Below are 27847 nucleotides of genomic sequence, written 5' to 3'. Positions count from 1 at the left end.
CCTATGCAACCTCCAGGTAATTCACAGGCACATTACATTTTGAGAAGCACTGGTGTAGATCATTTTTGATGAAGGAGGGGAAATATCACATTGACACACTCTGCCACTGACAGCCTCCCCGTGTACTGCAGACTGCGGGGTCCTGGGAACTCATTTCGTCTTCTGAATATGCTAGACTCAGTCTCAGACGCAATCTCAGAGTCCGCCACTCCCGACGAGTGCTGCTGCGCGGTCTGGGCTGCTGGGAGACAGCGGAGGGAACTCGATCGCTTACTCCTCACTGTCTAATACCCACAGCCACCTGCTCACTCACCCAGCAGCTTCTTCTGCCCTCTCTTCCAGACAGATCTTCCTCCCCTGAACCTTCGTTTCCTCAATTACGGAGCCCAGATAATAATGGTGTCTATCTCAAGGGCTAATGGGATGCAAAGTGATCTGAGCAGAACCTGGGCATGAAGGCAGCACAATAAAAGTCAGTGATCTTCACGGCCATTTCACAGAGCCCGTCGCCCGGGAGAAGCCCCGGCGTACAAGCTGCCTTGCCTCTCCCCGCCTCTCACCCCCCGCTCCGCAGCCCCACCCCCCCTACACCAGGGCAGAATTGAGCCAGGCGGTCTCCCCAGCTCGACTTCTCCTCCCTCCCTTCCCCGCGCCCCCAGGGCACAGGGCACCGATAAATCTTTCCCAGCACGCGGCATTGTTACAGCTCCTCGCCCTCGCCTCTGACTGGTCCCCGTCCGGGACGCGAGTTCCTCAAATCCAGGTTGTCTGTCTTGGTCGTCTTTGAAGCCCCAGCCCCCGGGACAGTGCCTGGTACTTGCAGAGCGCTCCATAAATGTTTGCGATATTGAATAATACGTGAAGCAACGTCCAGCCTTCAACTCGCGGGGGTGGGGCATGTGCGGGCGGCGGTGGGGGGGAAGAGGCAAGGCTGGCCGCGGGCCGCGTAGAAGGACACAGGCAGAGGCGGAGGGCTCCTTGGGGGCTGGGTGGGTGGACCCCGGGTCGGCGGACATAGGAGGCCCGAGAGCCGAGCCCGGGTCCGCAGAGGACTGGCGGGGTCGGACGCCCAGGCTCCCCGCGCTCCTCCCCCGCCTCCTCCCGCACTCCTCTCCCGCCTCCTCCCGCGCCCCGCCCGCTCCGGCTCCGCTACCCCCGCCCCGCGCGGCCGCGACAGGGAGGGGCCGGGGAGGCGGAGCCAGCGGCGGCAGAGGCTCCCGGCACCCGCGCAGCTCCCGGTGGCGGAACGGAGATCCCGGAGCGCCCAGGTACGAACCCCCGCGGGGAAGCGACCCAGGAGCCGGGAGGCGGCGGGAGGGGGCGCGGCGGGGGCGGGTAGGAGGCGCCGAGCCCCGCCCCTCGTGCGCGCGGCTGCCTCGCGGCCCCCCGAGCTCCCCGCCTGGGGGAGGGGGCGCTGAGTCCCCGCCCCTCGGCCCCCGGCCTTCCTCCCCGCGCTCACCCCCTCCCCACCCCGGTGCGCCCCGCTCCTTTCCAGCCTCTGGGTTTCCTCCGCACCGCCTGCAAGCGGCCCCCGGGGTTCCCCTTCCCTTCGGCCAGCTGCGCTCCTTGTTCGTCCCACAGGTTCCTAACGAAAGCGAGCTGGAGTCTGTGCCTGGCCGCCTCGCGGGAGGGGGGGCACAGCTAGAAGAAGCCAGAGGGTGAGTCTGGCGGAGGGCGGCGCGGTGGCTGGAGAGCCCAGTACCATTCTTTCGCATCTTGGTGTCCCCGGTGCTCCGCGCCGCGGGTCTGGCTCCATGTCTGCGGAATGAATGAATCATTACTCTCCTTGTCCCCTTCCGAAGGAGGACTTTTGAGGTCCACGTGCTGCAGAGCACGTTGGGGGGCTGGGGGGAGGGGCTCCTGAGCTAGGGCTGCCCAGTCCTGCGTAGTGGAGACCCGACTCACATTTCTCTACCTTTTCGCACTCTGTTCTGGGGGGTACTGCCTTCAGTTTGGGACTTGGGGGCGGTGGGGAAGGAGGGAGCTTGTAGGCCCAGATGGGTACTTGCTGAAGGTATGACCAGAGGCTTGAAGGTGAACAACGGACTTGTGGAGGACAAGACCTGAGCAGGGCCTCTCGAAAGGGAACAGGGCACAGGGGGTGCCGCAGAGCAGAGCGCCCCCTGTAAGCAAGGGGAACCTCATACCTTTGAGACCAGCCGGGAAAGACCACCGGAGTATGGATTCAGACCTGTAAGCTGCTGAACGCCTCTGAGCCTCAGTTTCTTCATCAGCAAGATGGGGATATTAGCGCCCATTCTTCAGGGCTCTGTGCACGTTGAGAAAAGTGTCATATGAAACCTCTCAGCAGAATGCTTGGCACATCTGGGGTGCCAACATGTCTTAGTTTTCTTTCTTTTCTCTCTGAAACAAACAAATGAAAAAACAAATAAAAACAAGCGGAGAGTTATTTGTTCCCATCCCCTCTGTCCCCAAATTGGTCATGGACAGACACAGCAGGCGTGTAAACCCTGTTGGTTGAATGAATATGGATCGACCCCACTTACCCTCCTTCTCCCAGAATCTGCAGGCAGAGCCCGGGAGCTGAGCGGCACAGACATGCCAGTGCTGTCGGAGGACTCTGGTGAGTGCCTTTCCCGGGGCCTGCCCGAAGCTGCTGAGATAAGACCCTGCCCACCAGCCCCAGGGACTGCTGGCGAGCCCTAGGAGATAGAGCCTGGGGAGACAGTGTCCACACTGCAGGATCCTGCATGGGCTATACTTCGTGTTCTTACCCTCTTCTCAGGTTTGCATGAGACCCTGGCACTGTTGACTTCTCAGCTCAGACCTGACTCCAATCACAAGGAAGAGATGGGCTTCTTGAGGGATGTTTTCAGTGAAAAAAGCCTCAGTTACTTAATGAAGGTAAAGCCCCATTTCATCCCATCTGCTGAGGGTTTCTAGAGGTTTTCAGAGCTGGCTGAGGCCCCCAAGTGCATCTTAACCATTCCCCTGCCCTGGGAGGGTCTTCGTTGGCCCACTGTGGGTGGCTTTCTCTTGGGCTGACCCATCCGTGACCCACTCTGTGGCTATCTCGTGGGCAGGCTGTGGGGTGTCTCTGGTGCACCTGGGCTGCTGACCTGGGAGGCCCCAGCCTGAAACTGACTGTCTTTGCAGATTCACGAGAAGCTTCGCTATTACGAGAGGCAAAGTCCAACCCCTGTTCTGCACAGCGCTGTGGCCCTTGCTGAGGATGTAAGCCCCAGGTTTTCCCCTACGTTGTTAGCCCCCCTCCCTACTCCATAGGGTTCCATCACCATTGCTTAGATTGTCGGGGACATAGGGGCTTGGAGCCCAAAGGGGGAAGAGACATCTCCTTTGCTTCTCCTCCTGCTCCTCCTTGGGCTTCTTAATGGGCAAAAGGGGACTTGTGAGCCCCGGACTGGGCCAAGGGACACAGGGACATGAGGACGCTCACTTACTGTGTGTTCCCGAGAAAGTCTGTTCCCCCCCGCTGTGAAATGAGAACATTTGAATCATATCAGCAGTTCCAGACTGTTGAGGTCTGGCGACATGAAGGTCAAACAGTCGCCTTGTGCTGTGCTTTGGGGAGGCCCAGTGTAAAGTCCTGGGGTCACGTGACTTGCGGTACGCCTCTACTGGCTCTGGGTTCCCATCTTTTAAAGGAACACTTCCTAACTTCCCGTGGACCTGCTCTCTATGTTGCGTGGTTTGGGAAGTTGATTGCCAAGGCCAGCTCCTGGGTATACTCACCTAACCCCAGGAGATGGCCTGGCGGGGCGTGGGCGCAGACCTACCCTCCTTTCTGCGCTATGTGACGTGATGAGGACCGCGTTAGGCTCTCAGGCTCCCAGGCTCGGCACTGCCTCTCCTACCAGCTCTGGGACCTACCACAGGTCATTCAACCGCCCTGAGCCCCAGTTTCTTCATCTAGAAAATAGCACAGCAGTGAGAGCACAGATAATAGAGCCACACAGACCCAGGTTCAAATTCTGGCTTTTCAACCTTGGCCAAGATGTTCAGTCTCTCTTGTGTCATTCTTGTCTGTCACATGGCAAGATGAGAATACCTGCTATGTTGAGGTCACTGTGAAATTTGTCCTCATGAGGGGTGCCTGGGTGGCTCAGTCGGTTAAAGCCTCTGCCTTCAGCTCAGGTCTTGATCCCGGAGTCCTGGGATCGAGCCCCACATCAGGCTTTCTGCTTGGCAGGGAGCCTGCTTCCACCTCTCTATCTCTGTCTGACTCTGTGCCTACTTGTGATCTCTCTCTCTGTGTCCAATAAATAAATAAAATCTTAAAAAAAAAATTTGTCCTCATGAAGCAGATAGCACCTAGTAAGGGCTTAGTAAGTTAGCTCCCAGTAGGAGTAGCCCACACGAACTACTCAGGCTCTTTTGATCTGGGCTGTGATTTCCCTGAGTGTCAGTTTTGGGGTAGCTGAGTGTCCCATGCGCTCTCGGGTGCTGTCACCATTCCTTCGAGGACCCTTGGGTCGAAAGCTCAGGAAGCAGAGTTTTCTCTGGAGACTCCCAGCAGGCTTGAAGCCTGGGCAGCCGCGTGTGACGTTCTGCCTCGTTCCTCCACAGGTGATGGAGGAGCTGCAGGCCGCCTCCGTGCACAGCGACGAGAGGGAGCTGCTCCAGCTGCTGTCCACCCCCCACCTCAGGGTAGTCACACAGTCCCTGCCTGCCCACGCAGCTCATGTTCCCCTGGAGTAGGGGCCGTGGGGAGCGCTCAGCAGGGAGGCTGAGGAAAGGAGAGTTCTGAGTGGGGGAGTCCTCAGTACCAGGGTCTGGGTAGTGGTTTCTCTGGCATGCGACCCGAGACCCCCCCAAATCACTGCTAGGCCAAGGCCCCCTGATCCCTGGGAGCTCTGGGGCTGGCCCGTCACTTCTCTTGCTTTCCTGACAGGCCATGCTCATGGTACATGACACCGTTGCCCAAAAGAATTTTGACCCCGTTCTTCCCCCTCTGCCTGATAATATTGATGAGGATTTTGATGAAGAATCAGTGAAGATTGTCCGCCTGGTGAAGAACAAGGAGCCCCTGGTATGTGACACCCACCTCTCTTTCCCCACCCCTCTATCTCCCATCCACCCAGAAAACTGGGAAGAGACCCCCCCCCTCCCCACGCCAAAGTCTCCGGAGTGAGTGATAGCAGCTTTATTGGGGGCTGCCAGTAGTCCCCGTGACATCTTTGTGTGCAGGGTACCTCTTTCTCTGGGTGTACACAGCCTCCCTTGACTGTGGCCAAGCTCCTTTGTGCAGTACATAACCTGCGCAGCTGTACAGGGCAGCCCTGATTATCACGGTCCCCATCAGAGGTTGGCAGACTAGGTTCCAAGTGCCAAACCCAACTCCCTGCCAGTTTTTGTATATAAAGTTTTACTGGCACGAGGCCATGCCTGTTCATTTCCGTATCGTCTGTGGCTGCCTCTGCGCTGCATCGGCAATGTGGCGTAGTTACCACGGAAACGGTGTGGCCTGCGGAGCCTGAAATATTTACATTTGGCCCTTTACAGAAAAGTTGGCCAAATCCTGCTCTGAATACTGAGGAAGCCCTGGGCAGCAGCCATTCTTCTCCTCAGCTGACAGATTGTTATCATTTTGGTCCAAGTGCAGCATTGATTTACAGAGCAAAGGGACGGGGTTGTTTATTACACGGGGGAGTGTGGAGGAAGTCTGAGAGTTGATTGCTTGCCCCAGAGAATGCCTCAGCTGGCATTTTGAATTTTCACCTTTTACCAAGGGCCCTCAGCTAAACTACTTTCGCAAATGGAAAGGGAGCTCTCTGCCCCCTCTGTTTCCCCCGTTGCAAAAATGGGGCAGGCATCCATTGACACAGCAAACATACCGTGTGCCAGGCACCGTGTTGGGCACCTGCAGATCAGAGGTGATGAAGACTTAGTCCTTGCCCTCTGGGAGGTCACAGGAGAGTGACGGGGGTTTTCTGGAAGAGGTGACGCCCAGGCTGAATTCCAAGAAAAGGAACGAGTTTCCCAGGAGGAAAAGAGAGAGGAAGAGCACCCCACCCAGTAGAATGAACTGAGCAAATTCAGGGTAAGGGAAACAGCATGATATATTTGTCAACGGAGAGTCCTGTTCCCCGGCCTTGGTTCTTGGTTTTGGCCAAGAAAGAATTCAGAACCAGACTCTGGAGCAAGCAAAGGTTTAATAGCAGTTTAAGGGAAAGGACCCTCTGGAGATGGGACACTGGGAGATCAGGGTTGTCTTTTTACGTTTGGTTAAGTTATGGGTCATAGCTGGGCTGGTTTTTACCAAAGGCTGCAGCCAGTCATCTAAGGGACTCCTTTTGTTTGGGGGTGGATGTTTTGGACCCCATATGGTCCTTGTCTGACCTGTTCTGGCAGCCATTCTGGGGGAGGGGGAAGGGAGGACAGAATAAGGGGTTAAAACCGCAATGTAAATGTATTACAATGAAGCTCTAGGTTGCTATAAGGCACTGGTCATAGGGAAGAACATGGGCATATCCCCTGGGGTCTGTCCTTGCTGTTTGGAACTTGGCCTCCACCCTTTCATCAGTGGGAAAACACTTGTTCCCTGCTCCTGTCTGGCTCATTGCCTACTCTGTCATATTCAAGGTGCTCTGGGCTTCCCGGTGCGGATGTGGAAAGCCAAGTTTGTGGTTAGGAGTGACGGAGGTGGGGCAGAACCAGAGGGAGATGCCGATGGCCCATGCGCAGTGTCACAGCTTGTTCCTGAGGGCAGCAGGAGGCCACTGTACGGTTTTACAGATGAAATAACATGATCAGATTTGCGGTTTGGGAAGATCGCCCTGGCTGCCGAGTAGAAGGTGGCCCGGAGAGTGAGGCCAGAAGCAGAGGACCGGTGTGAAGGTGGGGAGCCGACAGGGAGATCCAGAGAGGGGGGCTTGACCTAGGCCTGTGGGAACAGGGAAGAGAAATGCAAGAAGTATGTTGGAAAATGGAAAATTTGTGACTGCCCTTGTTTAGGCAGGAGTCTGGGGGTGGGAGGGATGCCCAGGATAGTGCCCAGGTGTCCATCTGGGACAACTAGGGGGGCACTGTGGCCGTCGTGCAAGGAATGGAGCTTAGGTCCCGTTGAACGCAAAAGCGGAGGCTTCCAGGAAGTGGAGGGATAGTTGTTCCGAGACACAGCTCTGGCGGCTGCCTGCATCCGGGAGGGGCTCAGATCACACCTGAGAGGTCTGGACCACCCGGGTAGAGAACAGACAGTGAGGCAAGAAGGGGTCCGGGTCTGAATCCTGCGCCTTTCATCACAATCCGAAAGGCAGATAGAGGAGGACCCGGCCGTGGAGACCTGTCGTCAGCTGGGAAGACCCGGGAGAGAGGGGTGTCACCAGCACCCTGGCTAGGAGAGGGTCGCAAAGTGTGGGGGTCACTGGAGGCAGACAGGCGGGAGGCAGAGGCAAGAAGGCTGGGAGTGTGTGGGAGCCGGCAGCTGGTGGGCGGTCAGTGCTGTGGCCGCTGTCTTCGAGGGTGCAGATGGCAGAGGACTTAGAGGGCAGGAGGCAGAGGAAGCAGGTGCTCGCTCCAAGGGAGCAGAGATGGGGGGCTGCTGGAGGGAGGGGCAGGCTTTTTACTTATGAGGGGGACGTGATAGTATTTTTGGAGTCAGGAGGAGCCAGCAGGGAGCAAGTATTGAGTCTGCCGGAGAGGGAGGGAGGGGACAGAGGCACCAGCCCAGATGGGAGGAGCCACTCTGCTGAGAGTAGGGAAAGGAGGACAGGATGGACGGAGATGCCGGAAAGTTTGAAGGTCTAGGGGGGCAAGACACCGTGGGGTTCTTGGCTGCTGATTTCTCTTTCCAGCAGTATTTGTCCTGCAGACTTCAAATAGGTGACATAATCAGAGTTAGTAACAAGCGTGCCCTTGTGTTTGCAGTAACAGCCAATAATAAAAGGTTAACATTTATTGAGCACTTACTGCATGCACTTAGGCTGTGCAACATAATTGAGGCTTGCCCGTATCACCCAATAGAATCTGTGCACCGGCCCCAGGAAGTTAAATGTTGTCCCCCACCCCAGAGGAAGCAGACTCAGAGGAGATAAGGGGCTTCCTTGCTAAGGCTGCATGCTTTCAGGGAGTGGCAGGTGTATTTGAACCCAGGGTCGTGCAGCACCCGAGTGCAGTGCGTCACATCCTGCTGCCCTGCCTGCTGCGGTCCCGCCTGCAGGATGCATGAAATTGAGGGCTTGTTAGCACCTCTCATCTGAGACATCATTTCTGCTGGGCTCCATGGGCCAAGTTCTGGTTTCAAAGCTCTGGCTGGTCATAACTGGTGCCTCTCGGCAACCACAGAGGGTTTGGTACTCTGTGATTGATTAGAGGTTTAGAATTTGCAACCGCGTTTTCTCCGAATTATTATTAAATGTCTTTCCGAGAGACAAGGGCTGTGATGGGAGAGACAAGCCCTGGACTTGGAGTCCCACAATCTTTCATGCTTTCGCAGCTGGGCGACCTTGGGGATGCTGACCTTCACCGACCCCCTGTTCGCTCATCCCCAAAATGAGATGTGGGGATCGCTGTGCTGTATTAACAGGAGAGGCTGGTTTCGCGCGTCCTCAGCGCTGGAAAGGGCTGTCCTTGATGTGCCCTCTGGGGTGATGGAGAGACGGGGAGGCTCTGTGGGGTCCAGAGACTCTGGGTCTGAGGTTTGGGGCTGCCTCTGAAGAGCCTGTCTGCTCTGTCTCCTATGCAGGGCGCCACCATCCGGCGGGATGAGCACTCTGGGGCTGTCGTGGTGGCCAGAATCATGCGAGGGGGCGCGGCAGACCGCAGCGGTGAGTGGCATCCCTGGTGGCCTGGTGGAAGTGACAGCCACTGTGTCCCAGTCTTCCCCCACCCGCCCCAAGGCCACGAGTCTCCTTTCCTTCTCCTATCTGGTCCCCTGTTTGGGATCTGCTTTGCTCTCCGGGAGTGGGGCTGGAATTCTCTTCCTCCCGAGCCTGGTAGAAACTGTAATTGTTTGAACATACTTCAGGCACGGAGAACACTGGGGTTGGTCAGACGGGCTCCTGCGCTGGCCTCGCTGAGGACTGGGGTCGCCAAACCCACAGCACGGTTTCCTGACTGCGGAGCAGGGACGCCCATCCCTGCCACCATGGTTGGCACGCTTATGGAGGAAAGGGTGTTCACTCCCCAGATTTGTTTGGGCGGAAAACAGGTGGAGAATCATTGTTGTGTGAAACAACTACTCGGTTGGGAGGCAAACCTCCTGGTGGGGAGAGGTGTTACCCCAGAAGTCCCGGGATCACCCCTGTGGAGACCAGTGCTTCTCAAACACTAACAAGCACCCACCCGGCCCCCCAAGCACCTTGTTAAAACGAAGATTCGGATTCAGCAGGTGTAGGGTCCACCTCCAAGATCCTGCACATCTGACCACCTTCTGGGGGCTGCCCATGCTGCCGGCTGTCTCTTTGAGGAGCAATTATGGCCTCGTGGGCAGAGACAGTTGTTAGAGCAGAGGCCAGTGGGCAGGTGTGTTTCATACTCTCGATGACACCTTTCCAGGTGACTTTAAGTTTTCTTGGGATTTGAGAAAGACGTTCTAAGAGTATGTCTGTTAACCCAGGAAGGTGAAAAGTTAATGATATATATTTTTAAAGATTTTATTTATTTATTAAACAGAAAGAGAGGTCACAAGTAGGCAGAGAGGCAGGCAGAGAGAGAGGGGGAAGCAGGTTCCCCGCTGAGCAGGGACTCGATCCCAGAACCCTGAGATCATGACCTGAGCTGAAGGCAGTGGCTACTGAGCCACCCAGGCGCCCCAGTTAATGATATTTTTAAAGAAACAGAGGTTTTAACGGAAAAAACCAGGCTTTCGATGACAAAATAAGTGTGTTTGGACACAGGCACCATTATATCTTAGCAGAGTGGCCTTGGGCAAGTGGTGTACTTGCTCTGGGTCTCAGCTGGCTGCTTGCAGACCGGAGATTTCCCTGGGGGGTTTGGAGGCCCCGATGCTGAGTGGGGCACCCTGTACACAGTAGGACTCAGCCGGATCCAGGCCTGCCGGCCATCTTCACACCTTGAGTCTGCCGGATGTGTGGTGGGCTTCTCCTGCGGGTTCCTGTGGTGCCCTGGGCCTGTGCTGATTCGCAGCCCCTGTGTCTCCTAGGTCTGGTCCACGTTGGAGATGAGCTCCGAGAAGTGAATGGGATCACAGTCCTGCATAAGCGCCCTGATGAGATCAGCCAGATTCTGGTCCGTGCTGCATGTGTCCTGGGGTAGTGGGGAAGTGGGGGGTGGTCTTTGGAGACCAAAACAAGGTACTTCTAGGAGCCGGGGAGGATTCTGCCTCAGTCTCTGTGTTCACGAGGAGGCTGCAGGCAAAGTGGCTTTGCAGTACGCCCAGAGTTGGGGTGGGAGTCAGGAAGAGTGGTATTCCCAGGACACCTGCCTCTCAGACCTCTTCAGCATAGCCCCACTCCCTTTCCCAAGGCCCCTTCTGCAACATGCCCTCCAAAGGGCCTCCTCTTCCTGCGGGCTGAGGAATATGGAAAAAGAAGCTGTGGTACAGGGAGGACCAAGAACAAGGGCTTTGGGGGTCAGCTGGTCCTAGGTTCAAATCCTGCCTCCACTACTTTCCAGCCGGGCAGCCTTGGGCCTCCCATTAGGTCCCCCTGGGTTCCGCTTTCCTTTCCTGGAAAGTAGGAACAGGGAGGAGGGTTTCTCCTCCAATGTGTGGTTGTGATCAGGATGTAAACATCAGGAAAAGGATACAGCACTTCCTGTCTGTGAGGGGATTCTAGGGCCTGAAGTGCTGGGACACAACCAACCTCCAGAACCCATTCTGCTAGTTCAAGTTACAGTTGTCAAAAGCTCTAGTCATAGTTGTGTCTTCTTTATGCTCAGGCACAACACTTCTTTATCCTTCTCCCCCAACACAATTCTCTTTGCTAGTTTCTGATGGTTCAGGAGGGGGCAGAAATGGGCCAATCTGAAGTGAGGGAACCCCACTGTTGGGACCCCTGGTTGCAGGCAGGCTCTTTTGGTCTTCCTGTCCCTGCCCCCCCTGCCCTTTCCCTGGTTCTAGGCCCCGGGCTCCTTGTGTTCTAGGGCAGTGCTGGTTCAGGGAGACTTTTGGGCCAGATGTGCTCTCATGGGCGGACCACATTCTGCCCTGTGCCCGCCCTCCTCCCCGCACACCCTCCCCCGCCCCGCCACCATGGAGATGCGGGGTCTGTGTCAGATAGAGGGAAGGGGAAACCCTGGCAAGGTAGGGGTAGCCTGAGGTTGGAGAGCCTGATGGGCAAGATGGGAGCAAAGGGGGGAAGTGAAACTGAACTTGGTTATGAAAAAACCCTGAGAAAAGAGGAAAGAGGGGTGGCCTGTGGGCTCTAGAAGTCAGGAGGGAAGGAAAGGCTGAATTCAGTGCGTGCGCTGTCCTTGGTGCTCATTCAGAGTTCCACGTCCCTTTGTCCCATGACCCTGCGGATACTGGGTTTCGAGTTTTGCTTTAGTTAATTCATGGGAGCCGCCATGGGGCCCACGGGGGAGGCGGCATGTCTGACGTGTCCTTCTGGACGTGAGTTTCCAGATCGGGGCAGGAAGACACGAACTCACCGAGGGTGAGGGTTAGACGTGGGAGGTGGTAAGCTTCGAACTCTCTCCTCTCAGGCTCAGTCCCAGGGATCCATTACCCTGAAAATCATTCCAGCCACCCAGGAGGAGGACCGTTTAAAGGACAGCAAGGTAGGGAGGGGTTGGAGGTGGGGGAGGGCCTTGAAGCAGTCGTTCTGGAAGAGATCACATGTCTGGTTCTCCAAACATGCGCTCAGTAGAAAACTGGAACTCAGTCACGCTGTGATTCATTTATTTGTACCTGCCTCTTTCTAAACAGGATTTGACGTGGCTTACTAATAAAAGACGAGGTTATTTTAATTGAAATAGAAAATCAGGGCCACGAAGAGGAGAAAGTACCAAATGTGCTGGATTCGGGACCAATTAAGTAACTGCCATTTGCTTAATTCTTTGGTGAGCCTACCTTTTTTGGGCACTTCCTCTGTGCCGGGCGCTATGCCAGATGCTGGAGACAGGGACAGTTGGTAGCCTTGAGGACTCCTGGTTCAGAGAGGGAGGCCAGGGAGCAGGTGTTTCATTGCTATGTGATTAGTGCTCGTGTTTCAGAAAGGTTCCGAGCGGAGTCACGGACACTGTGGAAGGGATTGGGTAGTAGGGGTACTGGAAGTGAGGCTTGAGACAGGTGAAGGTGAGTAGGACATCGCCGGTGAAGAAGAGGGGGTGGGAAGTTCGCACTCAAAGGTCTGTATCTACCGAGGCTCAGAGGTGCGGAGAGGAGTACATTCGGGGGTTGGTGAGAGCACCGTGGTCGGGCTCTGGAGGTGTTGTGCTGGGAGGTAGGTTAAGGCTATCTTCTGAATGGCCTTGAATGCTTTCCTAAGGGTGCTGGCGTAATCCCGGCCTGGTTTGAGGTCTCAGAGGTCAGCCCCGAGATGAAGATTTGAGTGCAAGTAGTTTATTTGGAGGTAACCCCAGGAAACCCCCCAGGGAAGGGAAGGCAATGAGTGCAACAAAGCGTGCATCATCCTGGTGGGAACTCAGGGATCCCGCATAGACATGTGTCTTCACACCCAAGAGCCAGGGGAGCTGGGAGATCTGGGCACCCACTCCTGCCAGGCTGCATCCGGGTATGGATTCCCAGCATTACCTGCTGGCTGCATTAGAGTAGAGCAGTGGCCAGAGAAAGCCCTTGGCCAGAGAGACACCAGGGCTGGCTGCTGGAGGTCTGGTTGGAGGGGCGGCACTGAAATGGTGAGACCCTGGGGGATGTGGGAGCTCCCGGGCAACATGGCAGGGGTGGGGTTGGAATGGGTAGAGACAAGAGGCAGGGAGACCTGCTAGGGAGGCTCTTGTAAAATGCCTCTGGGAGAGATTATTCTGACCCGAGTGGAGGTGGTGGTAGAGAGGACAAGAGAGGGCATTGCTTTGATTTCAAATAAACTGGGATCTGAACTAGCAACCAGGGCAGAAAGAAGAGGAAAGGCAGGACATACTTCTCCTCAACAGATGGAAGGAAGCATGCCCATTTCTCTAAAGAAAGATGATTCCCAGCCCCTGCCTCTGGGCACAGAATGCAGGAAGAGAAGGGACATCACAGCACTTGGCACAGAGTAGATGTTGACAAGTATTTTGGTGATTGGGGATCAATAATGGGCAATGTCTCGGATGTCAGATTTTGACAGCAAACGAAGACATCATCTCTGTGTGACTATTTCTTATTTGCATACTTAGATTGAACCCTAGGGCTTGCCTAGTATAGACTCTTAACCTGATGGAAGCTGGTTCTTTCTTGGATATGCTAATATGATCTCCATAGACAGCTTGTGCAGGTTCTAACTTGGCACAGGGAGAAAACATGGTTTTCCTGGAGAAAATGGGTAACCTGTCCCTTAGCCCATCCTTCCTAAATATTTCTTCTTGATCCAGAAGCTTGAGCTGGGATGGCCATATAAGATTATGGGTGAGAATGTCTGTCCTCAGAATATCTGGCCGGAAAGTTCTTACCTTATCTAACTGACTCTTTTCTCTTTTAAAGATTTTTGTTTATTTATTTGACAGAGAGAGAGAGAAAGAGCACGCATATGTGCACAATCAAGGGGAGGGGTATTGGGGGACAGAGAAGCAGACTCCCCACTGAGCAGGGAGCCCTTTTCAGGCTCGATCCCAAGACCCTGGAATCATGACCTGAGCTGAAGGCAGATGCTTAACCGACTGAGCCACCCGGGTGCCCCTAACTGAATCTTTTTTCTGGTTGACACATAAAGGAATATGACTTAGATCTGTCTCAGAAAACTCTTTTTTGTTGTTGTTGTTTTTTCCTGTTTGTTAAAGTAATTGGGCCTAGTGGTCTGGTCATAGAGATAAATAAACTAAATCCATCCACTGAATTATAGGACAAGAAAGTGTAACAAATGCCATCTTCTCTGGAGGGGTGACTTCAGGGTAAAGGGAAGAGCTGGGGGTGACCGAGGATGGGGTAGATGGGGCAGGGTGAGCTGTAAAAAAAAAGTGGACATCAGTCGCCCACTGCAGAGTGGTGACAAGAAATCAGTCACAGTTGTGCTGTTGGTATCCGTGCTCTCATCAAAGCGTCTGGATCACTTATTTAACCGATGGCCACTGACTTCATTAGGGACAGTCAGCATATCAAAAAATAACATTTTTGTTAAAATCATGCTGGTTCCTAGGCCTAGCTGTTGCTTTGTGTAATGCTAAGAGGCTGCTCCAAGGATAGCAGATTGGGTAAATAAAGAAGTACTTAGGCTAGAAAAGAAAATCAGATAGAGGGGCCCATCTCTTAATTTTCTGAACCTGGACGGATTTCCTGACTATAATATTCAAAACGGTTTGAAGAACAAGAGGAAACCATTAGTTTTCTGTCCTCAAGGCTGCTTGCCCGTTCTGCTGGCCCATGAGAGGTGTCCTCCGGCCTTTGATGTGGCAGAGACACACCTGTGCTCACGCCCCCCACAGGTGTTCATGCGGGCGCTCTTCCACTATGACCCCCGGGAGGACCGAGCCATCCCCTGCCAGGAGGCGGGCCTGCCCTTCCAGCGGAGGCAGGTCCTGGAGGTGGTCAGCCAGGACGATCCCACGTGGTGGCAGGCCAAGCGAGTAGGGGACACCAACCTTCGAGCTGGCCTCATCCCCTCCAAGCAGTTCCAGGAAAGGTGGGTCTGGGGTGTGTTGTCGGGGTGGGCGGGGGGTGCAGCTGTGGCATGGCTAGAGGCGTGGGTCCCCGGCCGGAGCCCCAGCGGGAGGGGCGAGCGGGGTGTCGTGGCCTAGGTTAAGTACCCATCCCCCTTGTGGTCGGTCTTCTTGTGCTCTAACCAGAGCTGACGGCCATTGGGGATTTAAATACACGTATGGAAATCTATGATGTCCGTGAACGCGGATATGTTTTATAGTACGTACTTAGAGAAAGTCGAAAAATAAAATATAAAATTACAGAAGAGGAGGACGAGGGAAAACAAAGTCCCCGAAGTGTCGCCACCATCGAGGCATCATGATAGATGCCCTTGGTGTGCTTTTTTTTTTTTTTTTAAGATTTTATTTATTTGTTTGACAAAGATCACACGTAGACAGAGAGGCAGGCAGAGAGAGAGGAGGAAGCAGGCTCCCCACTGAGCAGAGAGCCCAATATGGGGCTTGATCCCAGGACCCTGAGATCATGACCTGAGCTGAAGGCAGAGGCTTTAACCCACTGAGCCACCCAGGTGCCCCCTTCGTGTGCTTTTTATGGGAGAGATGCAGAAAGAACGGGAAGTCATGCTTTTGGCCGGGGCGTGGGGCGGGGGGGCACGTGTCCCGTGTCCCTTCACATGGTGCCTTTAGCATTTCCCACATTATTACCTCGTCTTTATTGTGTGGTTTTTAATAGCTCTATGATATTCCATCAGAAAGCAGACCGCACTCACGGGCAATGAGGATGGTTTCTGTCGCCCGCCCCACCGAGGAGCTGAGTATAGCCGGTGGTTCAGACACTTTCTAGAAATGTGACGGGTTCTGGGGGAGGAGGAACCGGGCTCTGCGAGGTTGCATCCTGGGAGGGGTTGGCCTCACCTGGGTGTGCACAGAGGCGTCTCTGGGTGACTTCGTTCCTTCCCTGTGGCTGTACTTTTAAGCTGTCTGCACCATTCCGCTGCGACGAGTCCGCAGTCATCACCTTGCTCGGGAGACTCTTCCTCCTATTTCGAATGATTTCCTCTGGATAGATTTCCAGAAGTGTAAATGCTGGCCCGGAGGGTGGGGCAGTGACAGCCTGCATTGCCTGTCCTGTAGCCTTCTTCCATCTTTTGGGGGTGTGGAATGCTGCAGTGACAGATGTCAGGGGTCATCTGCCTCAGTGCTCCCAACCCCCGTACACGGTCCCTAGGTCAGGCATGTCAGCATCCCCTGGGAACTGGCTAGAAATGCAAACCCTTGAGTCCTTCCCCGGACCTGCTGAATCAGAAACTCTAGGGGCCGGTCCTGAGCTCCGTGTTCCAACAGGGTCCAGATGGTTCCAAGGTGCTGAAGTTGGAGAACCCTTGCCATCTTTCCTCAGGAACCTCAGACCCATATGCATCTTGGGCTTCTTGGGTCTTGGGGGGAGAGCTCTTTAGCTGCATTTGAATGTGGGACTCTAGACCCCTCCAAGAGTCCAGGATGTTTTCTAGGATCCGAGGTGAGGCCTTGGTGACTGCCTGGCCACTGATGATCAAATTGGGTAATGTGTCCGGCTGAGCTCCCTGATGACGGGGAAGAGGGGGCTAAGTTAGGGTCACCCTCGCCCTCAACTCTCCTGGGAGTTGCTGTGCTATCTCCCAGCGTCCCCAGATCTCGGGAGGCTGGGTGAGAGTGAACGAGAGGCCTCCCTTCCTTGAGAATCAGCCCTAGGAAAGTAACCACCAGTCACCAATGTGGCATGGGCCCCATCCCCATGTGTGACCATCTTGGGCTGGAGGAGCTTCTCCTAGAGCAGGAGACTTGCTTTCTTCCAGCTTGTGAACCAATGAGCTTCTGTGAGAGTGTCTCTCTTCACGGCCACTGACTATGGAGGGAGGCCCTTGGAATGTCAGGATGTACCCACCTGTGCAATCCAGGCTTTGGTTTCTCTTAGTTTTCCAGAAGGTTCTCTTTGACTGGTTTTGTGGTGAGATCATGGGCCTGCCCATCTCCTTGTGTCCCCATAGGCGACTAAGCTACCGGAGAGCCACCGGCACCCTGCCAAGCCCACAGAGCCTCAGGAAGCCTCCCTGTGAGTAGATGGGCAGCAAGGGGCTGGGGTTAGGACTCAGGGGCTTTGTGCCCCAAAGAAGCAAGCACTGGACTGGAGACGGCATCAGGGGTCCCGTCTGAGCTGGACAGGCCTCCAGAGGCAGGAGGGGAAACTGGAGTAGGTCAGGGAGGGGGGAGCTATTCTCTGGAGAGGAGCTACTGTATTTGGGACCCATAGATGATACTAGGGGGCATGTTAAATACCTCTTCCAAAATAGCATGCAAACATGTCTGTGTGTGTGTGTGCGTGCATGTGTGTGTGTCTCTCTCTCTCTGGAAGAGTGTCCACTACCAAGCGGCTCTCTGATCCTGACAGTTTTAGAACCACTGATGCTGGACAGGAGTGGAGAAAGCTGTGAGTTTAGCACCCAATTTGGCAAATAAAAATAAAGGATGCCCAGTTAAATTTGCATTTCAGATACATAATAAATGGGTTTTTAGTGTAAGTATAGCCCATGCAATATTTGGGACATACTTATGCTAAGAAATTATTTGTTGTGTATCTGAAATTCAGAATTAACTGAAGGTCCTCTGTTTTATCTGGCCCCCCTATCCCATGCAGCCCGTACCTTCAGAAGACACACTCACCAACCACCTTGCCTTTCAGTCATCATAGTGGGAAGGAGTGGAGTCAGGACATCCTCTTTTCCAACGTGGGAAAATGGAGGCTCATGAGGTCAAGGGAGCGGGGCTGGGGTCAGGTTTTCAGAGGGCCTGTGCCCTCAGCCTCCAGGTTAGAGCCCTCTATAGAGATGAAGCTGCCCGCGATATGGCCTCTCAGGCTCAGGCGGGGGCAGAGGGGGGGACTTGGAACCAAATGAGTGGCCCAGAGTGGTGTCAGGTGACCAGAGCAGAGCTGGGGAGCCCAGCTCTGCACCGCTCTATCCTCCGGCACCTGAGTTTGACCAGGCCCGTCTCAAGCCCGGGAAAAGAGAGAGCAGGTCCCGGCCCCATGGCAGGCATCCTGGGGTGAGCTGCTCCCTGGCTGGGGGCCACTGCCCACGGCCAGTCTTCCAGACCAGCTCTCAAGGCAGAAGGGCTGCTGAGTAAATCGGCCTTGGAGCTGTTCATGCCAGTGCTGCACCGGCTTGCTTTGGGCCGCTAATGAGACACACACACGGGGAGACTAATGAGAGCTAGGCTCGGTTTCATAATGCACCACAGCTCGGATCACAGGTTTGCTGGAGGAAAGAAAGAGGGGACAGATGGAGGGCTCCTTGTACACACGAGGCCACGGCTGCCTCTCAGCTGCGGAGCCTCCTGGTTCCCCTCCACTAACGCTCTTCCATCTGTCTTTTGTGCAAACCGAAGATGATCAGCCTTGTGACAAAGGTAGGCTGGTGTTTATCCCCTGTGTGCCCGGACAAGAGTGTAGACTGTCTGCAGCTGGAGGGGCTTCTTTTCCTCCCCACCCCCCGTGCCCTGAGGTGTGAAGAGCTGCAGGGAACAGAGCTCCTCCCTGCCCACCCGGCACATAGCACCCCCCTCCCCCAGATGCTGGCTGGGTGGGAGGCAGGAGATAGGAAGGGGGGACGGGGCGAGTGACTGTCCCCTCCTCCTGCACACTGAGCCTAATCCAGAGGGGCCTGCTGGCCCAGAACTCCTGCCGGGTCCTGCAAAGTCTAAGCATGGCCTAAGCATAGAGAATTGAATGAAACAGAAGGACTTGGTTTCCTGGAGAGCCAGGACGTGGCATTTCTCCCGGCCCCCTACGAGACATCATCCCAGTGGCCTCCTCGTGGCCACCTAGGAGCCGGGTCCCTTTGGGTCAGACTATGTGTCCAGCAAGGCTCACTGTCTGCCTATCTCTTTTTGGTTCCCAGAGACGTGTGACTGTGAAGGGTACCTCAAAGGACACTATGTGGGTAAGTATCGGGCCTCGTCCCCCAGCACCCCGTGCCCCGCCTATGCAAAGCCAACCGTGGGCTCCTGGACTAGGGGAAGTCAGAGGCAGGGTGATCTGAGCTCCAAGAGCAGCCGAGCCTGGGGGACCCACATTCCCCTTCATCTCCGTCAGCCAGGGGAGAGGGACTGACCAGCCCAGGCTTTGGGATCTCCCCAACTTCCACGAGCCCCCTGGGAGCAGAGCTCCGTCAGGGAAGGGACGCGGAGCGCTCCGTTACCACCGATCTCTTCTCATCACGGTCTCGGCCACGGTCTAGTCCGTGTGTGCCACCACCACTCAGTGACGGAGCCTTCTGCCAGCCTTTTACCAGTCTCCAAAAGTCCTTTGCTGCTTTTATTTTGCTTGGTCTTTTCAAAGGCCTTAGAGACTGGCAGAGATTTTTTTTACCTTTCATTTCGAAGTAATTTCAAACTTACCAAAAAGGTGCAAGAATTATACCCAGAACTCTTGGCCCTATTTGCTTGTCATCCCCTCTTTCACACGCACACGGTTTCTTCCGGAGTCCTGTGACTCGGGCTGTAGCCATCACGTCCCTTTATCCCTAAATGCCACAGTATGTATTCCCTAGGGACAGAAACATTCTCTTATAGAACCGAGGGGAGTTATTAAAATTCTGGAAGTTTAACATGCAAGCAGTTCCATCATCTAATACACTGTTCATATTAAAATTTGGCCAGTTGCCCCAGTAATACCCTGTAGAGCATTTTCCCGGATCCAGGACCACCCCCCCCCCGCCCCCTGCCCCCCGCACCAGGACCACCTGTTGCCCTTGTAGATTTGTATTCCCATTTCATGGATATGGAAATTGAGGCTCAGAGAGGTGATGACCCAGCCAAAGTCAGCCACGTGCTAAATAAAACAGAGATTGGGACGCCTGGGTAGCGCGGTCAGTTGAGTGTCCCGACTCTTGGTTTCGGCTCAGGTCCTGATCTCAGGGTCATGGGATCGAGTCCTGTGCCAGGCCCCACACTCAGCGTGGAGCCTGCTTAAGACTTTCTCTCCCTCTGCTCCTCCCCCTGTGTTATCTACAAATAAACATCTTTAAATAAAACAGTGACCTTGAACCCTAATTTTGGAGGCCAGATGGTCACCCTTTCTTCATCTTACTAGGCATCCTGATCAGCCCCTTCCTGTAGCAGGAGGTGGTTGGGAGAGGCCAGTGGGACTCAGCACCCCCCTTCCAGGTGTGGCCAGGTAGAGAAAGTCTTTACTGGGAGATCCTGGGAAAGATGCCACAGTTCTCCCGCCCTTCCCGCAAAGCTGGTCTTCGGAGAAGCTTCCGGCTGGGCCGAAGGGAAAGACCGGGAAGCCCCCAGGAAGGAAAGGGGTGTGCAGGAGCGGAGTCTCCAGAGTTGCTGACCTACGAGGAGGTAACCAGGTACCAGCACCAGCCTGGTGAACGGCCCCGCTTGGTGGTTCTGATTGGTAGGTGAGGGCCTGCATTTCCAGGGAGTGGGCGGGTTTCCTCCTGGACTGGCGGGGAGGGAGCTCAGCAGGGACCCTGGTCAGCCTTCCTCTCGTTTCCCAGGATCTCTAGGAGCCCGACTGCACGAGCTGAAGCAGAAGGTGGTGGCAGAGAACCCACAGCACTTTGGCGTCGCCGTTCCACGTAAGAAGGCCGACGGGGGTTTGTGTGTGCACACCCGTGTGTGAAGAGTTTATAGGGACTTGACTCCCCAGATCCATCCTAATCCTTACTTCGGGTCTGAGGGACCGATGGGCACTGCCTGCTCTGGGCAGATCATGGGACCTAGGCATGATAAGAAACTCACTTTCAGGGGTCCACTAGGACCCTCTGAGGCAGAAGCTGGAGGACCACTTTCTCGGTTCCTTCCTGGAATGGGAGATAGGTCTAGAGCACACTGCAGGTAAAGTAGCAACCTTGGGTTCCAAGGGGGCATTCCAGCTTTTTCTTCACAGTGACTCTGACTCCGATAGCCCCCGCCTTCTGCTTGAGTAAGAGAGTAGGACAGAGAAGTTGGGAGCCTGATGAGTTCTGAGACTGCTCGGGCACTCCCTCGTAGCTGGCTTCTAGGCCATCAGAGTGGCCAGGCACCCTCCAAGGTGTTCACACCCCTGCCAGTTCCTGAGGCTAGGAGCAGCTGTGGAAGCTGAGACCAAGGAGGCAGGGGGCCCTGGTTTTGCATGTGATGCAGAAGAAGGGAAGGAAGGGTCTGGGAGCTTCTATGGGCAGTGGCTTGGGCAGCACTCCTGATACCCTTGAGGAGAAGGGTGATCACCATCGTATACTGCAGAGGAAGACACTGGGGCTCAGAAAGGTTATTAACTTGTCCAGTGTCACACAGTTGGGAAGTAGTGGGGCCAAGATTCAAACCCAGGAAGCCTGTCCAGTCACATCCTTGATGAGACCGCACAAAGGGCGTCTCCCCTCCTGCCTGCCACACCTGTCCTTGGCTGTCCCTTCCCTTTCTGGAACACTCACTTCTGGCCTCAGAGGGATGCAGTGTGGGCACCCCGTAGTCACTGAAAGGGAAGGCTCTGGTGGCAGCAATGAGACCTTTCCAGAGTGTTCTGAGGGCAGCTACCAATCCTTTCTTTTACCAGACCCTTGTCCCCTGGGCCTCAGGGCCCATACTCCAGTCTGTAGGTTGTCAGAGTTGTCTTTCGGAGCCCTGTCTAAAGTGGCAGGGATGGGAGGGAGGCAGCAGGGCTCTAGAAGCCATTATAGCGACAGCACCCCTGATGGACCTAGGAGGTAGGCTTCCGAGGACCACTGCCTTCCAAACCTGCAGGACCTGTGGAAGCTGCTCATATGTGCATCTTTCAGAACCTCCAGATCCATCCCCCGGGGCAGGGGTGCATGGTTGGTCAGGCCTACCCACTTTAGGCACCCCACAGATAGGTGAACATCCCCCTGCCCCTTGTTCTTCGGACCTGAAAGAGTCAAGCAAAGCTTCCCAAGGCTTCCCACTTCAGAGAGGCAGTGACTTTAATCCTGGGTTTTGAAGCATCAATAGGAGTTTTCCAGGCACAGAAGAAAGGAATAGTTCTCTATACAGAGGGATCTGGTTGTGCAAAGGGATGGAGGTGTGACCCAGGGTCGCAGCATTAGGGACTTGGGGTGGGGGGCTTGTGTGGATCATGTGGGAGGAGATACTCCTCTAAGGTCTTTAGAATGTTATCGGTGGTGAATAAAAAGTTTTTAAGCAAGTGAATGACATGATCAGAAAAGTGACCCTAGCAGCTTTCCCCAATGTGGGACAGAGATGCCACATGTTGAGCACAGAGCGTCCTGGGTTGGCCCCCAAGGTCATGAAAATTCTGTCCTTCAGGACCCCCATCGTTTCTTGCGGAATGTTCTAGAAAAGAGCAATGTGGTCCTTCATGTGTGCTCTCCTGGGAAGGACCAGGTTTTCCCCCGAAGTGCACATCTCAGTTCTATCACAGAAACCAGTGAAGTGCTGCCTGATTTGCGCTAAGTTGTATGAGAGCCAGATTTGCTGAAACGCATCTTGTCCGTCACAGGACTGTCTGTCTTCACGTCTCTGCTCTTGAAATGAGAAGTCACTGAATAAGGATTTAAAGGCCTCCAGCAGGGCCGTCTGTATCTGGGGCCCCATGGCTCGCAGAAAGGAAAACGAGGAGGAAATCAACAGTTAGGGCTAGAGATGCCTCCTGCGATTCTTAACCACCCACACCACCCCGGTCAGGCCATCTAGCGGGGCGCTAGGGGCAAACACGTGGCATGGGACAGAGCTCACATCCCGGCTTGGGCTTGATTTCCCTCCATCTCATTTGTCCTCCCCTGCAGAGTGGGAGCCTCGTTTCCCACATTGGGGAGAGTGCCTGCCCCTCGGGGACACCGAGGAATGGGAGTGGTGGTTTCCTGCACAAAACAGCAATGAGCTCCAGGGGCCAAGGGGAGACCTAGGCTCGCTGCTGTTTTCCCGCACGGCGAGGTGACATCTCTTTGCCCGGTTTCCCTTTTCCTTTCTTTCAAAGATACCACCAGGCCCCGAAAGAGCCATGAGAAGGAGGGGTTGGAATATCACTTCGTCTCTAAGCAAGCGTTCGAGGCTGACTTACATCACAGCAGGTGCGTGGGCCTGACGGCCCAGCTGGCCCTCGGGGGTCCCGGCTGGTGTTCCGCCTGGCCTTGTGGGAGCGCTTTTGGGAAGGCAGGGGACGAGGGAGAGGAGTGGTGGTAGAAAGTCCATCCAGCTTTGCCTGCTAATTTAGGCAAACTCAGGAGCTGAAGGCCTGTTGGTGGTGTTTTAGGTTTCTGGAGCATGGCGAATATAAGGAAAACCTCTACGGAACCAGTCTGGATGCCATTCAGGCGGTGATGGCCAAAAACAAAGTGTGTTTGGTGGACGTGGAGCCGGACGTGAGTTTCTGAGCCAGTTGGGCATTTTCTGTTGGCAGAATATATACATGGGGGGGCTCAATCGGTTGAGAGTCTGACTCTTGATTTCAGCTCTGGTCCTATCTCAGGGTCGTGGGATCTAGCCCCGCGTCCGACTCTGTGCTCAGTTGGTAGTCTGCTTGAAAGTCTCTCCTTCTGCTCTCTCTCTCAAAATAAAATAATAAATGAGGGAGCTGTATATTACACAGAACATTTGACCTCCGTCTAAGGTTTTTTTAGTCCAAGGGACTGGATGTTAAAATTTCCTTAGGTCTCTCTTTGAGAATCTAAGGAAAGCTTTGTACCCCGAAACGGGCACATGTATACACAAAATGGCATTCATAGGAGGATGCTCCCAGACCCCCTGGTGGCCTGCAGACCTGGGGTCGTGGCCTCTGCGTGGAGGGGACCAGGCAGTAGCACAGGCGCCGCTGATCCGTGGTGACAGGACAGGGAGTTAGATGCCAGGGCACGGGTGGGTGCCGCGGCCCAGCTCCCTGTACTGGGATACCGCCCCTGTGCCCCCAGGACAAGTCAAGTCAGCGGCTCAGGGAATCACTGATAGACAGACGACCCAGAGAGCCATTTCAAAGAGGAAAGGGAAGGAGACGTGACCCCGTGAAGGGCTTCCAACCTGTTTCCAGTTCTGCGTGCCCTGCCTGCCGTGTGTTTGACGGGGGCTCAAGCATCTTTTTAACTTTGTCTTTGACAAAAACTGCGAAGTTTTGAACTCACTCTGGGTTTTTCTTTTTTTCCTCTATAGAAATGGAGCTGATTTTATGTTAGAAGGTGTAGGCTTTATTTAACAGGAGTTGGCTTGAGACAGATTCCAAAAAGTACATTATGTTTATGAAGGAAAAACTCTCTCGCATTTGGACTTGCTGGGGGTTGATCAGCAAAATTAAAAGTCTGAATTGCAAAATTTTATCTGAAAAGTGATTTTATTGAATGGGGGGGCTGCAGAGCGTACATAAATGTTTAATGCCAGTGTTTCCAAATTGAGGCCCTTACATTATAGGTCATAGGCGCTAACAGGATGATTTGCATATTGAAAAGCTTCTAATGTCTGTACCATTTGTTTCAAATGGTTTCTTAGACTCTTCATTTGCTTAGCAAACCTTTTCTTCTCTGAATATCATAAGGAGGCCTGTGTGATAACACATATTTTGAATTAGTGTAGTCCAAACTGACGTTTGACTAATAAGAGTTGCACATTAAATCTTCTATCAGGACGGGGCACGTGGAGAAGGGCATATGAAGGTTAATCAGAGCTTGTGGGGTCAGAGCTAAGAGAGACGGCAGCACCTGGAGCCGGGGCTTCGGAACGGTCATTCTCAGCAAGCGGGCCTCTGGGGCCCGGCCAAGTCCAGTGTCAAAGTGGAGGACGGGAAAATGAGCAGCTGGTCTGCCCAGTGGAAGTCCGTTGTCACAAGACCATGCGATCAGGACCCTTGCCCCTGAGGTTCTGAGATACAGCACACCCTTACGGAACATTCAGAAAGGGTTTCATAATAAAATATTTCTCAAATGTGTAATATTTTTGAACTTTCTTTCTCAGGCACTGCAACAACTGAGGACCTCAGAGTTCAAGCCCTATGTTATATTTGTCAAGCCTGCGATTCAGGAGAAGAGGAAGACACCACCCATGTCCCCTGCTTGTGAGGACACAGCAGCCCCACTTGTAAGTTTAAAGTGGATCATTTCTCAAGGCCTGAAAGGGTTCATGACAGCTGCCTAAGGGTCCTCGTACCTTCTGCACGGGGCTGTCTTTCCATTTGCCTGTCGGCCAGACTCAGATGGTCGGGTCACTGGAAAGCCCAAGTAGGGCAGCTGAAAGTGCCTCCCGCTTCAGACAGGGATCACTCCCCACCCTTCACTCCTTCACAGAAGGATCCTCCCAGAAAATAGGGGACATCTGTCAAAGACTCGATCCCACTGATCTGTTCAATTCCCAGGCCACACCCCAGTCGTTCTTAATTGAAACACCAGCTTCGGATCCAGTCTCTCCTGTCTCTGTGGCAGCATGCCCAACCCTTGCCTAGGCCTTTAGAACCTATATTCTGACCCCACAAGTGCTCTTGCTAAAGTTGGGACCTGGGGCTGATGGCAACAGAGAGAAGAGGAGGAGGAGGAGGGAATATTTTGGAATGGGGGTCTCTTTGGGGGAGGATGGCTCCCCCATGTTGTAAGAGCATTGAATTTCTGTGAGCACAAGAGAGAAGGCAGAAGCTAAATGTCAGTCAACTACCTGCTTCAGGTTCTGCGTCTTCAAGGTGTTTTTGAATAAAGAAGCAAACCCTCTGCAGGCCGGGCAAAGGAGGGTTCGCCGGCTACCTGTCCCTCAGCGTTAGGGGCCAGGAAAGCAGTCTGATGAAGGAAGTCGGGGACCCCAGGGAAATGGGGTGTTTGGTCAGGATTGTCCCAGCACTTTTGTAAAGAACTCCACTCTAGCTACTGTGCTTGTAATGGGCTCTGGTATGAGGAAATGGCAAGAAGAATTAAGTTCTACGTGATGAATTTAGGAGTCTGAATTCAGAGGGCATGAGAGTCACTTATCCTCCTCCTTCTCCCCCTCGCTGATTCCAGAAATGCTTGCTTTGCTTATAGTTAATAGTATTTGTAGCTCTTTGCCGTAATTACTTAACCGCCTTGACACGCAACACAATGGTACCCCCTTCTCTGGAAATACCTTCCACCCGGAAGTGTGATACTGACATTATTGGTACACACGGATATAGAATTAGCGTCCACCCAAAGCCCATGTCATGGGTGAGGTTAACAGGTTCTAAGAGCTAACAGTAGATATTCTGAGAAGACAGACAAGGATTGTGTCTATCTCCTGGCCACATTATTGGACGTGTGATTGGGTGTTATCACCACACTCTGTTCTTATGTACACCACGGGTTATTCACGGGCCCAAGTCACCCACCCATCACTTAAAAGCAAGACCTGAGAACACCACCCAAGAAAAAGACTGGAGGTTTCTTGTTTTGAGGGAGGACCACCCAGTGGCTCCATGACGGCCCCTTTCTTTGCAGGACGAGGAGCAGCAAGAGATGGCTGCCTCCGCCGCCTTCATAGATCAGCACTACGGGCATCTGGTGGACAGCGTGCTGGTGAAGGAGGACCTCCAGAGCGCCCACAGCCAGCTCAGAGCGCTCTTGGAGAAGCTGGGCAAGGACACTCACTGGGTGCCTATTAGTTGGGTCAGGTAACTGTATGCTAGAACATCTGGGTTGGAGAGGAGCTAGAGGAGGACCCCCTCGTCTAGCCCTTCCCCATGCTACCATCAAGGAATCTTAAGTGTGGAGAGGAGCAGAATTTTCCATAAACGTCCTTGTGCAGAAGAATATGTGTGTGGAGTCTGGTCTGTTATTGGTTTTGTCTGTTGTTTTTCTTTTTATTTTTTAAAAGATTTTATTTATTTATTTGACAGACAGAGATCACAAGCAGGCAGAGAGGCAGACAGAGAGAGAGGAAGGGAAGCAGACTCCCTGCTGAGCAGAGGGGCCGATGCGGGGCTTGATCCCAGGACCCTGGGATCATGACCTGAGCCGAAGGCAGAGGCTTTAACCCACTGAGCCACGCAGGCACCCCTTGTCTGTTGTTTTTCATTGCATCCCTTTGGAATGGAGAACGTGAATTGAAAAGAGGGTGTATCACAAAGTAACATTTCATTCACTCAAGTGTCAGAAGCAAGTTGATCCTGATTCTTTGCCTGGAAATTATATAGAAGTTATCTAGCCATTGTCTTTTGGGGGGGGGGGATTTACAAGGTACCTATTTGCAGAGATTATAAACAGAGGGATACTTCACTGATTCAGCTTTGCTGGAAATGGAGTTATCCTTACCCACGGAGATTTTTCCTTGCAACCGAAGCTCCCTTGTCCTCGAGCACTACAATGTTGGTTTTAACCTTTGTGATCGTGTTTGCTTGGCAGTAGGAATCTTGGTTCTCTGCCTTCTTAAATAGCAAACACACACAGACTTTTTTTTTTGAGGATTAAGGCACACTTCACCATTATCATGAATTTCTGTGCTGTTTTCAGGGACTCTGGAGGAATGTAAGGCAGCTTGTCCCCTTTCTAGATCCCCTCAGACTTCTAACCTTAAGCCCTGGCTTTGCTTTTTTCCGTTCCAGCCCTTGTCCCTCTCGCCCTTCTCACCATAGCTTGAATTTACAATAAAATTCAGCGTGGCAGAAACTTCTGAGACTGCCAAGAAGCTGCTTACCCATGCCAAGCTCTTGCCCTCATGAGAGTAAAGGGGGCCAGGTTCAGGGCAAAGTACCAGGAAGAAGATGTGCTGCCTCTTTAGGAATTTCCATTTTACCTCCTCACCCAAAGCCACCTTTGCAACTTTCTAGCTCACTAACCTGGTAGGTCCACCTGCCAGGATCTCATTCTTCAGATCTTTCTAGCAAAAGGATAAGGACTTCTTTGCACTGATCACGCACAAATCCTTAACAAGTGAAATGAGTCTTGAGTTTTCCCAAATAGCAGCGGGGGTGGGGTTGGGATGTGGGGGTTGGGATAACTGCCCTGAAGTGTGAAGGACACGTACAAAATTGTGTGTATTATACGGGAGAGCCAGGATCTAAAGTCAGGTCTGAGGCTGAAAACAATTAAGTCAAAATGACTCTTGAGAGATACTAACCGACTCCTAGCAAAATCCCATTAGGGTGGGTTTTCCTCCAGTGGACGAACAGAGGGGTTGAACACCAGTTGGCTTTTTTTTTCCCCTTTGTCATTTTACTCAACAGGCGTTTTTGGCTTCGGAATATTTTTACGCAATCGTCAGATAAAATGGTAATAATTCTCTTCGT

General features: G+C 53.7%; 1 protein-coding gene across 2 annotated transcripts; it reads left to right on the top strand.

Annotated features, from left to right (window-relative positions):
- Nucleotides 1-1164: 1164 nt before the first annotated feature.
- Nucleotides 1165-26391, top strand: MPP3 (membrane palmitoylated protein 3). 2 transcript variants are annotated; one of them, XM_032320587.1, is made up of 20 exons: nucleotides 1165-1268; nucleotides 1582-1658; nucleotides 2522-2584; nucleotides 2747-2865; nucleotides 3118-3195; nucleotides 4549-4629; nucleotides 4874-5011; nucleotides 8666-8747; nucleotides 10085-10170; nucleotides 11587-11661; nucleotides 14464-14660; nucleotides 16665-16729; nucleotides 18061-18081; nucleotides 18573-18614; nucleotides 19916-20080; nucleotides 20184-20264; nucleotides 22619-22712; nucleotides 22895-23003; nucleotides 24580-24702; nucleotides 26061-26391. In XM_032320587.1, the coding sequence occupies exons 3-20, from the start codon at nucleotides 2560-2562 to the stop codon at nucleotides 26235-26237; spliced, it is 1758 nt and encodes a 585-aa protein (XP_032176478.1). In that variant the 5' UTR covers nucleotides 1165-1268; nucleotides 1582-1658; nucleotides 2522-2559; the 3' UTR covers nucleotides 26238-26391. The 2 variants fall into 2 exon arrangements, with proteins under 2 accessions (XP_032176478.1, XP_032176479.1); XM_032320588.1 differs by lacking the exon at nucleotides 1165-1268 and having other exon boundaries at nucleotides 1426-1658.
- Nucleotides 26392-27847: the final 1456 nt, after the last annotated feature.

Source organism: Mustela erminea, chromosome 18, assembly GCF_009829155.1.
Source record: "Mustela erminea isolate mMusErm1 chromosome 18, mMusErm1.Pri, whole genome shotgun sequence".
NCBI lineage: Eukaryota > Metazoa > Chordata > Mammalia > Carnivora > Mustelidae > Mustela > Mustela erminea.
This window is presented reverse-complemented; position numbering and strand designations above follow the sequence as displayed.